General features: G+C 45.6%; 1 protein-coding gene across 1 annotated transcript in view; it reads right to left on the bottom strand.

Moving 5' to 3' along the window:
- The window catches only part of LOC129034969 (small ribosomal subunit protein eS1), a 6,101-nt gene extending 4,319 nt beyond the window's left edge, over window positions 1-1,782 (bottom strand). The window contains exon 1 of the mRNA XM_054484867.1: window positions 610-1,782. Coding sequence (XP_054340842.1) covers window positions 610-671 — 62 coding nt within the window. The 5' untranslated portion in view covers window positions 672-1,782. The remainder of the gene's footprint in view (window positions 1-609) is intronic.
- Window positions 1,783-12,622: the final 10,840 nt, after the last annotated feature.

Below are 12,622 nucleotides of genomic sequence, written 5' to 3'. Positions count from 1 at the left end.
CCCACTGTACGTTTCACTGCATGCATCAGACTTTGAAAGGTTATATCTATTTCCTACCCTCATCGGTCCTTCCACTACACAGGCACTTAGAGTAACATGCATCGGTCCCTCCACTACACAGGCACGAATAACATGCAATCTCATTAACTTTGCTGGCACGTAATGGCATGTACTGGTAACTAAGACCCTGCATGGCCTCAAAGCTTAGTAGGAGCTCGCAGATTCCAGCGGGACCACGCACAGACGGGATTGACGGGTCCTGAATGGATAGAAGGGTGCTTTCCTCAACTCCTGCTGTCGCAGTGCCATCAAACACTCGCGGAATTGAGGCAGCCCATGAGCCCACAAAACTAACATTCCAGCCGAGTCACGGCGGCAAGCCGACTCAAACGCGACGCGCGCAAGGACCAGAAGGCCTGGGAAAGGCAGCCGACCTGCCGCTACTCAACACCCAGACCCTCCAGGCCGCGTTCCTGGGTGCACCAACCGGCCACGGACCGCACAATCCGACTGGAATCCTCGCCATCCGGCCTACGCCGCGATCTAGGACCAGCCCGCCGATTCCAGCAGACCCCCAAAAAGCAGGACGCCACGACAGTCGCCACTTACACTTTCTTCTTGGCTCCCTTTTTGCCGCCTTTCGTAAGGCGCTTGTTCTTGCCAACCGCCATGGTGCTGGTCAGAGAGCCAAAAGGGCGGAAGTGGGAGTCACGCGAGAACTTAGGCGTATGGGGCGGGGCGCGCCGTCTACGTGACCTTTCCCCTGTTATTCTTCCGGCCTCAAGAATTCCGCGACAGTAGAGAGTGCCACTCTTTCTACTGTGGTTGCGACAGCGCCGTCGTGTGTGGGGAGGCCGCGCGGCATGCCGCGGGCTCACTGGAGGCTGCGCTGTGTAGACCAAGGCTTCGGTGGCCTGACGTGCAGGCGTCTGGTTACCTGTGGTTTCTGTGGCTGTGACGTCGGGAAGTAAGTTTCTGTAAAACGAGACGCCCACTCAACATTGTTCAAAGCTGAACTCACCGTCTAACCCCTAAACCTGCTTTTTGAGAGTATTGGCTTTGGAGTCGGTCCGCGGATCTGATTCAAATGCCAGTTTCAACAGGGCTTTGCTTGAGACCGACCTCTCCATGCTTGTTTCCTCGTGCGTAAAATGGGGATGATAAAACGGTCGGCTTCATGAGGTTTCGTAGGGCTAAATGAGCATCACTCCAGAGATGCTAGCAACGTTCTGCTTGTTGATGTGGGTGCTGGTTCATCTCAGGTGTTGTTGCTTTGTGAACATTCACTAAGCTCTACGCTTATTTGTGTCCTTTTCTATATGTCTGTTATACATTGATTAAAAGGTTTTTTTAAAGTAGAGTGAGACCGAACTCGTTGGCTCACACCTGTAATCCCAGCACTTTGAGAGGCTGAGGCAGGGGAATCAGTTGAAGCCAGGAATTGGAGACTAGCCTGGGCCACACAGCCAGACCCCATGTCTACAAGAAAATGATAAAATTAGCAGGGCGTTGGCCGGGCGCGGTGGCTCACGCCTGCAATCCCAGCACTTTGGGAGGCTGAGGCGGGCGGATCGCCTGAGCTCAGGAGTTCGAGACCAGCCTGGCCAACATGGTGAAACCCCGTCTCTACTAAAAATACAAAAACTTAGCCGTGCGTGGTGGTGGGTACCTGTAATCCCAGCTACTCGGGAGGCTGAGGCACGAGAATCTGAGCTCAGGAGGCAGAAGTTGCAGTGAGCCGAGATCGCGCCATTGCCTGGCCAACAAGAGTGAAACTGCGTCAAAAAAAAAAAAAAAAGTGAGATCTCCAAATTTTTCCATTTTTGCAACTAATCCGACCCCCCCTCCCCCATTTTTTTTAACTGTAGGGGTTAACAGAGCACATCCTGGCAAGATGTGGCTGGCTAGCTCAAGTGTGCAACCCTCGGAAAGCATCTGGCCCATACAGGCTTGGTACTCAGCCAGTGGTGTGTTGAGTTCTCTTCTCTAACTTCCCCTCTGGCAGAAAACCCTGTGACCAAGCCAAAAACCAACCCTCACTTACAAGGCCCCCTGCAAGCTTTTAAACTTACAATCCCTTCCAGTCCTGCTAGCCTCCATCCGCTACCTCCCACTACACCCACCCCCCAAGACAACCTTCCTAAACCTCTAGTAGGGTCCTGAAATCTTTCAGTAATTCCATAAATCTCAGTTGCCTGGAGGATAAATTCAAAGTCTTAGTTTCATAATAGTATGAATGTACTTAACACTACTGAACTGTACACTTAAAAAAGGTTACGGTAGCCCTGCCAGGTGCCTCAGGCCTGTAGTTCCAGGTATTCGGAAGGCTGAGGCAGGAGGATCACTTGAGGCTAGGAGTTGGACTCCAGCCTGGGCAACATAGTGAGACCCCATATCTTTTTTAAAAAATGGTTAAGATGGTAAATTTGGCCAGGTGTTGTGGCTCATGCCTGTAATCCCAGCACTTTAAGAGGCCAAGGCAGGAGGTTTGCTTGAGCTCAGGAATTTGATACCAGCCTGGGCAACATTACAAGACCTCATCTCAACTAAAAATCAAAAAAAATTAGCCCGGCATGATAGCTCATGCCTGTAGTCCCAACTACTCGGAAGGCTGAGGTAGGAGGATCCCCAGCACTTTGGGAGGTCGAGGCAGATGGATCACTTGAGGCCAGGAGTTCGAGACCAGCCTGGACAACATGGTGAAACCCCATCTCTACTAAAAATACAAAAATTAGCTGGGCGTGGTGGTGCACACCTGTAGTTTCAGCTACTCGGGAGGCTGAGGCACAAGAATCGCTTGAACCTGGGAAGTGGAGGCTGCAGTGAGCCGAAATCACACCACTGCACTCCAGCCTGGGCTGGACAGAGTGAAACTCCGTCTAAAAAATATATATGTATATATATTATGGGCCCCCATTCTGCCTACTCCAGCATAAAAACCAAACTTACCTTCTTCCTGGTCTGATTCCTCTTTCTGCCCAAGAGTGAAAGCCACAGGGAGAGGCCTTAATGAAGTCAGCTGCATCTAATTTATTTTAGCAGCACCAGCACCTAAGGGATTTGTCAGAGGTCTGTATTTCAATCCTCAACTTTGTTTTGTAGTAAAAGCTTTAAAAATTTTCTATTAATATTTTCCTGACCCTTTACATTAAATGGTGCAATCAGCAGTTTTAATGTAATTGTGTTGAATAAAAGTTAGGGGGTGTGAAATTAGTTTATTGGGTCTCAACCATCATTTAATGTTTTCAGATAGAATAAAATGGAACAGGCCAGGCACGGTGGTTCACGCCTCAGCATTTTGGGAGGCTGAGACGAGTGAATCTTTTGAACTCAAGGGTTGCAGACCAGCCTGGACAACATGGCAAAAAACCTGTCTCTACAAAAAATACAAAAATTAGTCAGGCGTGGTGGTGACTTGTGGTCCCAGCTACTTAGGAGGCTAGGTGGGAGGATCGCCTGAGCCCGGGAGGTTGAGGCAGCAGTGAGCCATGATGGCACCACTAAGTGAGACCCTGTCTCTAAAAAAATAATAATAAAATGGAACAGAAAAATGTCAGAATACATCAAACCTAGTAAGGTGTCAATATTGTTTCATTGGCTGGGCATGGTGGCTCACGCCTGTAATCCCAGCACTTTGGGAGGCTGAGATGGGGGGGGTCACCTGAGGTCAGGAGTTGGAGACCAGCCTGGCCAACATGGTGAAACCCCATCTCTACTAAAAATACAAAAATTATCCAGGCATGGCGATGGGCACCTGTAATCCCAGCTACTTGGGAGGCTGAGGCAGGAGAACCACTGGAACCTGGGAGGCACAGGTTGCAGTGAGCCGAGATTGTGCCACTGCACTCCAGCCTGGGTGACAGAGCGAGATTCCATCTAAAAAAAAAAAAAAAAGTACAGTATTATAATCTTGTGGGATACTGGTATTGACCGGATACATAATTGTAGTAGACATTCAGTAAATTTAACTTTCCTTTTCTCTGTTCCCCAAAATAAATATAAGATTTATTATCTAGCTTTCTCTCCACTACCCACTGACATTTATATCAACATCTCCCTGTCCTCAACCTTGTGATAACTTTATGCCGCGTGTTGCTCTTGTTGGGGTCATTTCCCATCCTTGCCTCCCCTGCAGAGTTTGTTGTGATTCCCAGATAGGAAGAAAGAACTTGTTCCTGGATATAAAGCAAGAGGATTGAGAACAAAAGCTGAGATTAAATCTGTACATGGTGGTATTAGTGTCATTATAAAAGTACAGAGGTACAACCAAACTGGATTCCTTCATACCATTGCTGTTCCTAAGAGCGGCACACGTCTAGGGCAGGGGCACTCCCTTTGCTTCACTATCCACACTGCCATCATTGTTGCTGTTTTAACATGGGAATTGAAACCACTGCACTCCAGTGTGGGTGACAGAGAAACTCCATCTCAGAAAAAAAAAAAAAAAAAAAAAAAAAACACTTTGCTCATACTCTAAAAGCACAAGTGCTGGAACTTTCCTTCTAGTCAGCAACATTTCACAAAGTGAAAATCTGGGGCTAGAATCTAGAATCTAGTACAATCACTATTTGGTATCATGTAGGTCTAGGTTCAATCCCATCTCATCACATAGTAGTTTTTTTGGTTGTCATTTCTGTTTTTAAAGATTTACTTTAGGTTCAGGGGTACATGGGCAGTTTTGTTATATTGGTAAACTCGTGTCATGGGGGTTTGTTGTATAGTTTATTTTATCACCCAGGTACTAAGCCTAATACCCACTAGTTATTTTTTCTGATCCTCTCCTTCCTTCCACCCTCCACCCTCCATTCTCAAGCAGGCTCCAGTGTCTTGTGTTCTCCTCTTTGTGTCCATGTGTTCTCATTATTTAGGTCCCACTTATACACTTATAAGTGAGAAAATAGTATTTGGTTTTCTGTTCCTGTGTTAGTTTGCTACAGATAATGGCCTCAAGCTCCATTCTTGTTCCTGCAAAAGACATGATCTTGTTCTTTTTTTACGGCTGTGTAGTAGTCCATGGTGTGTATATACTACATTTTCCTTATCCAGTCTGCCATTGATGGGCATTTAGGTTGATTCCATGTCTTTGCTATTATCACGTAGCAGTTTGACTTCAGAAAAATTTTTAATCTTTCTGAACTTGTTTTCTCATTACCATATTAGTTCAGTTCAAGGCTGCTGTGTTGAACAAGTCCAGAAGAGCCACTCACATAGATTGCACAGGGAGTTACACAACAACTTGGTTCAGAAGCTGTAACAGAGACTTAAATAACAGTGGCATAAACAAAGTAGAAGTTCGCCAGGTGCAGTGGCTCACGCCTGTAATCCCAGCACTTTGAGAGGCCGAGGCGGGCAGATCATGAGGTCAGGAATTTGAGACCAGCCTGGCCAACATGGTGAAACCCCATCTCTACTAAAAATACAAAAATTGCCTGGGCGTGGTGGCAGGCACCTGTAGTCCCAGCTACTCGGTAGGCTGAGGCAAGAGAATCGCTTGAACCCAGGAGGCGGCGGTTGCAGTGAGCTGAGATAGCGCTGTTGCACTCCAGCCTGGGGTGACAGGGGGAGACTCTGTCTCAGAAAAAAAAAAAAAAACAAGGTAGAAGTTATTTCTCACTTATGTGACAGTCCAAGTGGATGCAGTCCAGGGCTGATGATGTGTATGCCCCATAGTGTTGGTTACCTAGGTGTCAGTGATTTCATCAGTGCTATTACTCTGCTATCCATACTGTGCTGTCATCCATGTGGTCTGGAATGAAAAGTCAGCATTTACGCTGGGCGTGCAGTGGCTCGTATCTGTAATTCTAGCACTTTGGGAGGCCAAGGCAGGAGGATTGCTTGAGCCCCAGAGTTCAAGGCTGGAGGGAGCTGTGATTGTACCACTGCACTCCAGCCTTGTTGACTTGTCTCTAAAAAATAGAAAGAAAAGTCAACATTTAGTCCAGCAGAGAGAGGGAGAAGCAAAGAGGAGGGCACATTCCTTTCCTTACACAATCCCATCCACAAGTTACACACATCCATTCTGCTCATGTCACTTTCCTGTGTCCCTAGCTACAAGATAGGCTGAGAAATGTAATCATAGAACTTAGCAGAAGAGCCATGTGCCCACCAAATATTCTGTTACTTTCCAAGAAGGCAAGAACAGATATTTAGGAACAATTATTATCTGTCTCCCTTACTTATAAGGTTTTTTGTGAAAATTAAATGCATAGCAAAATATCTGGCATAAAGTAGGCACTCAAAAAAAGTTGCTTCCTTTCATTTTTTTCCCATTCTTCTTACCCTCACCCTTTTACCAAAAAAGACAACTTATTTCCAACATTTGTTGATTAACAATCCATTTACAACAGATCAATAACAATTGTTTAGAGTGAATTTTTTTTCTTTTTCTTTTTCTTTATTTTTTTACCTTATCGAGACAGTGTCTCGCTCTGTTGCCCAGGGTGGAGTGCAGTGCTTACTGCAACCTCTGCCTACTGCAACCTCCCACCTGGGTTTAAGTGATTCTCATTCCTCAGGCTCCCAAGTATCTGGGACTACAGGCGCGCGCCACCGTGCCCAGATAAGTTTTTTGTATTTTTAGTAGAGGCAGAGTTTCACCATGTTGGCCAGGCTGGTCTTGAACTCCTGACCTCAGGTGATCCACCCATCCCGGCCTCCCAAAGTGCTGGGATTACAGGTGTGAGCCACCATCTCCAACCAATTTTTTTTTCTTAACTGGCTAATCGCAAAGTTCATACATCTGTAAAACTGTGGAATACATTGCGTGAAAGTTTCTGAATATAAACCAAAAATAAAATTCTAAGCCCCCAACCAACTGAACGGACTCCTCGTGTCGGCCAAGAGCATTCCAAAGTAAACCTAAAACACTAGTTCAGGCCATGATGGGTCAGACATGCCTCATTATACCCTCCTCCCCTTGGAATTCAGGTACAACTGACCAGCATTAACATTGACAGAGACCTTAAGACTGACAAAGCCAACTCTTGTGGCAAGAAGATACCAACATGACAGATAGTGGGCCCTGAAAGAAATAAAATATTCTATCCCAAAATATATACTTTGGGGGATATGCTGGGGATTGGGAGGGGAGACAGGGTCCCACTCTATTGCCCAGGCTGGGGTGCAGTGACCTGATCTCAGCTCACTGCAGCCTCAATCGTCCTGGCTGAAGCAATCTTCCCACCTCAGCTTCTCAAGTAGCTGGGACTACAGGCATGTGCCATCAGGTCTGGCTAATTTTTTGGTATTTTTTCTAGAGACAGGGTTTCGCCGTGTTGCCCAGGCTGGTCTTGAATTCCTGGGCTCAAGCAATTTGTCAGCCTCGGCCTCCCAAAGTTCTTGGGATTACTGACATGAGCCACCACGCCTGACCCCAAAATATATTTCTTTGACATATTTTTAAATGACCTTGAAAAGCTGTCTCTTGTGGAGAAAAAGCTACATTCTGTAGAGAATCCCCTTCCCTCTCCAGGTCTTTTTCCTCATCCAGGAGCGAATTAAGTCTGGCACCTTAATTAAGTCTGGCACCTTTTCATGTCTCATAAGAATCATTTACAATCTATTCTCTCTAAGCCTGCTACCTGGAGGCTTCATCTGCATAGTAAGAACTTTGGTCTCCACAACTCCTTATCTTAACGCAGACACTCCCTTCTATTGATTCTAGGTCTTTAGATAAACTCTTTCAACCTATTGCCAATCTGAAAATCTCTGAATCCATCTGTGACCTGGAAGCCCCTCCACCAGACCTGACTTCAAGTTGTCCTGTCTTTCCTGACCAACGTACATCTTTGTGTATTTTTGCTTTTTGTTTTTTTGTGTTTTTTTTTGAGACGGGGAGTTTCGCTCTTGTGTCCCAGGCTGGAGTGCAATGGCGCGATCTCAGCTCACCGCAACCTCTGCCTCCCGGGTTCAAGCGATTTTCCTGCCTCAGGCTCCCGAGATGCTGGGATTACAGGCACCCACCACCACCACCTGGCTAATTTTTGCATTTTTAGTAGGGACGGAGTTTCACCATATTGGCCAGGCTGGTCTATAACTCCTGACCTCAGGTGATCCACCTGCCTTGGCCTCCCAAAGTGCTGGGATTACAGGCGTGAGCCACTGCACCTGGGTTATACATCTTACATGTATTGATTGATTGATGTCCTGTGTCCCCCTAAAATGTGTAAAACCAAGCTGTAGCCTGACCATGTTGGGCACAGGTTCTCAGGATCTCCAGGGCTGTGTCATGGCCCATGGCCACTCATATTTGGCTCAGAGTAAATCTCTTGAAATATTTTGCAGAGTTTGACTCTTTTCATCGACATGCAGAAATTAAACGCTTGGAAAATAGAATAAGCAGTAAGAACCTTGAATGTGCTGATTTCGATCAGAAGCTTGGGTTATAAAAACTGAGTAAGATAAATTCCAGCACTTTGGGAGGCCGAGGTGGGCAGATCACGAGGTCAGGAGACCGAGACCAGCCTGGCCAACATGGTGAAACCCCATCTCTACTAAAAATACAAAAATTAGCTGGGTGTGGTGGCGCGCGCCTGTAGTCCCAGCTACTCCGGAGGCTGAGGCACAAGAATCACTTGAACCCAGGTGGCAGAGGTTGCAGTGAGCCAAGATCGTGCCACTGCACTCCAGCCTGGCAACAGAGCAAGACTCTGTCTCAAAAAAAAAAACCACACAAAAAATCTGAGTAAGATAATGGAAATTGTAATAAGCAAATATATGTGAGCAGTCCAGAAGACCCCAACGTAGTCAGGGGCCAAATGACTGTGAGAGTCACCTCGATCTGTCATTTATCTTCCCCTAGATTAAAGGGAAGAAAGGATCTTGTTTCTGGAGGGAATTCAGTCTGGTCCTGGAGTGCAAATATTTTTGACTGAGGACAGAAAGTAGACCCCAAGGGTCAGAAGTAGAGAAAGGTACTTTTGACAAGATGAGTTGGAGAAGGATAATTTTAAAGAAAATGAATTCATTCACTCACTCATTTATGTATTCATTCATTAGTGCTAGGTACTGTGATGTGGGTGTGAGAGGGAACAGGCTCTATCCTTGGGGATCTTGTGGTCTGGAATCTAAGGATATTGAGTAATGTGGGTCTCTGTTTTCTTACACACTCTCATATCCATATATGGATTGTACTCAGTGATACCTTCACATGGTATACTAAAACAGCAATGTCCTCTACACACTACCATCAAGTCCATGTCAAGTCAAATTACAAAGCTTTCTTTTTTTTTTTTTTCTTTTTGAGATGGAGTTTCGCTTTTGTTGCCCAGGCTGGAGTGCAGTGGCATGATCTCGCCTCACAGTAACCTCTGCCTCCCAGGTTCAAGCGATTCTCCTGCCTCAGCCTCCCGAGTAGCTGGGATTACAGGCATGCGCCACCATGCCCGGCTAATTTTGTATTTTTAATAGAGACGGCGGTTTCTGCATGTTAGGCTGGTCTCGAACTCCTGACCTCAGGTGATCCACCTGCCTCGGCCTCCCAAAGTGCTGGGATAACAGGCATGAGCCACCGCGCCTGGCAAATTACAAAGCTTTCAAAAGATTCACTCATTTTGTTTAAACTTTTTATTTTGTTTTATTTTTTTTGAGACAGGGTCTTGGTCTGTTGCCCAGGCTGGAGTGCAGTGATGCCATCACGGCTCACTGCAGTCTCGACCTCCTGGGCTCACAGGTGATCCTCATAGTAACCTCTGCCTCCTGGATTCAAGCGATCCTCCTTCCTCAGCATCCTGGGTAGCTGGGACTACAGGCACGCACCACCATATGCCTGGCTAATTTTTTGTATCTTTTTGGGGAGACCAGCTTTCACCATGTTGCCCAGGCTGCTAAATTTTGATCAGAATAAATATCCATACATATGCTTCCTACCCTCTGTTCCCAAAATCTGTATTGGAAATAGGGATCTCCTCTTAAATAGCATGGAGATCCTCTTTGCTTCCTTTCCTATGGAAATAGCATTCATTGCGTATATGCAATGGTATTCACTATAATAAGATTTTTACTGGCTGGAAGTGGGACTCACACCTGTAATCCCAGCAGTTTGAGAGGCCAAGGTAGGTGGATGACTTGAGGTTGGGAGTTTGAGACCAGCCTCACCAACATAGTGAAAACCCGAGTCTACTAAAATAAAAAAAAAATACAAAAAATACAAAAATTAGCCAGGTGTGGTGGCGAGCGCCTATATATAGTCCCAGCTACTCAGGAGGCTAAGGCACGAGAATTCCTTGAACCTGGGAGGTAGAGGTTGCAGTGAGCGGAGATCACGTCACTGCACACTGCACACCAGCCTGGGCAATAGAGGAAGACTCCATCTCAACAATAAATAATTTTTATTTATAAATCAATATTTATTTATTCAATAGTATTATTAACTATTAACTATTGAATAAATAAATATCAGATTTATAAGTGCATAGTGACCCTTATCCTCTCAGTATTACCTTTGTATTGAGATATTCTCAAAAGCTCTGAGACTATGTAATTTGTAATTAATTGACATGACTTCAATTCCAGCTTCCTCATCAAATAGTTTTGTCATCACAGGCAAGTCACTTAATCCCTCTGTGTTTTAGGTCCCTGTAAAATGGAGGTAGTAATGCCTGTCCTACCCACCTCAAAGGATTATTGGCATTCTCTCAGTAAAATAAAAAATACATAGAATGGTGATTTTTTTTCAGTTATTTTTATTTTTTTTATTATTATTTTTAAGACAGAGTCTCGCTCTGTTGCTTAGGCTGGAGTGCAGTGGTGCAGTCTCAGCTCACTGCAGCCTTTACCTCCCAGGCTCAAGTGATTCTCCTGCCTCAGCTTCCCCAGTAGCTGGGACTACAGGTGCATGTCACCATGCCCAGCCAATTTTTTTTTTTTTTAAGATGGAGTCTCACTCTGTCGCCAGGCTGGAGTGCAGTGGCGTGATCTCAGCTCACTGCAACCTCCGACTCCCTAGTTCAAGGGGTTCTTCTGCCTCAGCCTCCCGAGTAGCTGGGATTACAGGCACGTGCCACCACACCCAGCTAATTTTTTATATTTTTAGTAGAGACGGGGTTTCACCATGTTGGCCAGGATGGTCTTGATCTCCTAACCTCATGATCTGCCCGCCTCGACCTCCCAAAGTGCTGGGATTACAGGCATGAGCTACTGTACCCGGCCTTTTTGTATTTTTATTAGAGACAGGGTTTCACCATGATGGCCAGGCTGGTCTCGAACTCCTGACCTCAGGTGGTCTGCCTGCCTCGGCCCCCCAAAGGGCTGGTATTACAGGCGTGAGCCACCACGCCCGGCCTTTTCAGTGATTTTTTAAAACATTGCTATCATTGCAGGCTTTGAACATACACCAGCATTCAGGGTGGTATGTCAAATAATTTTTCTGAGTACCTTGAAAAATGATCTCATACTGAATTTCTCTTTTTCTTGGAAATACCGTGCAACCTCATTTTTCTATTCCTATTCCTGTTTGTGCATTTTTCCTTCCCAATAATTGCTAAAATGAGTAGTTTAAGTAATTTAAGCCTCTGGTAGTTACAATAAAATAATGAGAAAACAGGTAGAAGCTTTCGTTATATTATGGTGTGATAGGAAATTAAAATAAATCTTGGGACCCCAAAATCACTAAGTCAAAGGGAAAAGTCAAGCTGGGAACTACTTGAAAACCTGATTTTCATTCTTTTTATTTTCATTTTTAAAAATTTTTGACAGTCTTGCTCTGTCGCTCAGGCTGGAGTACAGTGGTGCAATCTCTGCTCATTACAACCTCCGCCTTCTGGGTTCAAGGGATCCTCCTGCCTCAACCTCCCAAGTAGCTGGGACTATAGGCACATGCCACCACACCTAGTTAATTTTTGTATCTTTAGTAGGACGAGGTTTCTCCGTGTTGGCCAGGCTGGTCTTGAACTCCTGACTTCAGGTGATCCACCGGCCTCAGCCTCCCAAAGTGTTAGAATTACAGGCATGAGCCACCCCGCCCAGCCCCTGCCTTTCATTCTATTCCTTAAAAAAAATAATAGCTACTAAGATTAAAAAGCTACATACCACCCTCACAGGGAATTCCTTGTGGACAAAGGACAGACAGAACTCAAAGTCATCCCTTTGCTCACTGAGATAAATGCATATCTGATTGCCTCCTTTGGAAAGGCTAATCAGAAACTCAAAAGAATGCAACCATTTGTCTCTTAACATCTATGACCTGGAAGCCTCCTGCCCACTTTGAGTTGTCCTACCTTTCCGGACGGAATCAATGTCTATCTTACACATATTGATTGATGTCTCATGTCTCCCTAAAATGTATAAAACCAAGCTGTGCCCCAACCACCTTGGGCACATGTCATCAGGACTTTCTGATGCTGTGTCAAGGACGCGCGTCCTTAACTTGGACAAAATAAACTTCCTAAATTGACTGAGACCTGCCTCAGATATTTGGGGTTCACAATGACAATGGGAAAGAAAACATCGTGGAAATCCTGACCTAGTAGTGTAACTGCCCGATGGCTTTCACCTTGACTACTGTCGAGATCTAGACAGAGCCGATTCATCAAGACAGGAGAATTGCAATAGAGAAAGAGTAATGCACACAGAGCCGGCTGTGCGGGAGACCAGGGTTTTATTATTACTCAAATCAGTGTCCCCG

This window comes from Pongo pygmaeus, chromosome 3 (assembly GCF_028885625.2).
Source record: "Pongo pygmaeus isolate AG05252 chromosome 3, NHGRI_mPonPyg2-v2.0_pri, whole genome shotgun sequence".
Classification (NCBI taxonomy): Eukaryota; Metazoa; Chordata; class Mammalia; order Primates; family Hominidae; genus Pongo; species Pongo pygmaeus.
Note: the sequence above shows the minus strand (reverse complement) of the source record. Positions and strands in the feature narration are given on the sequence as shown.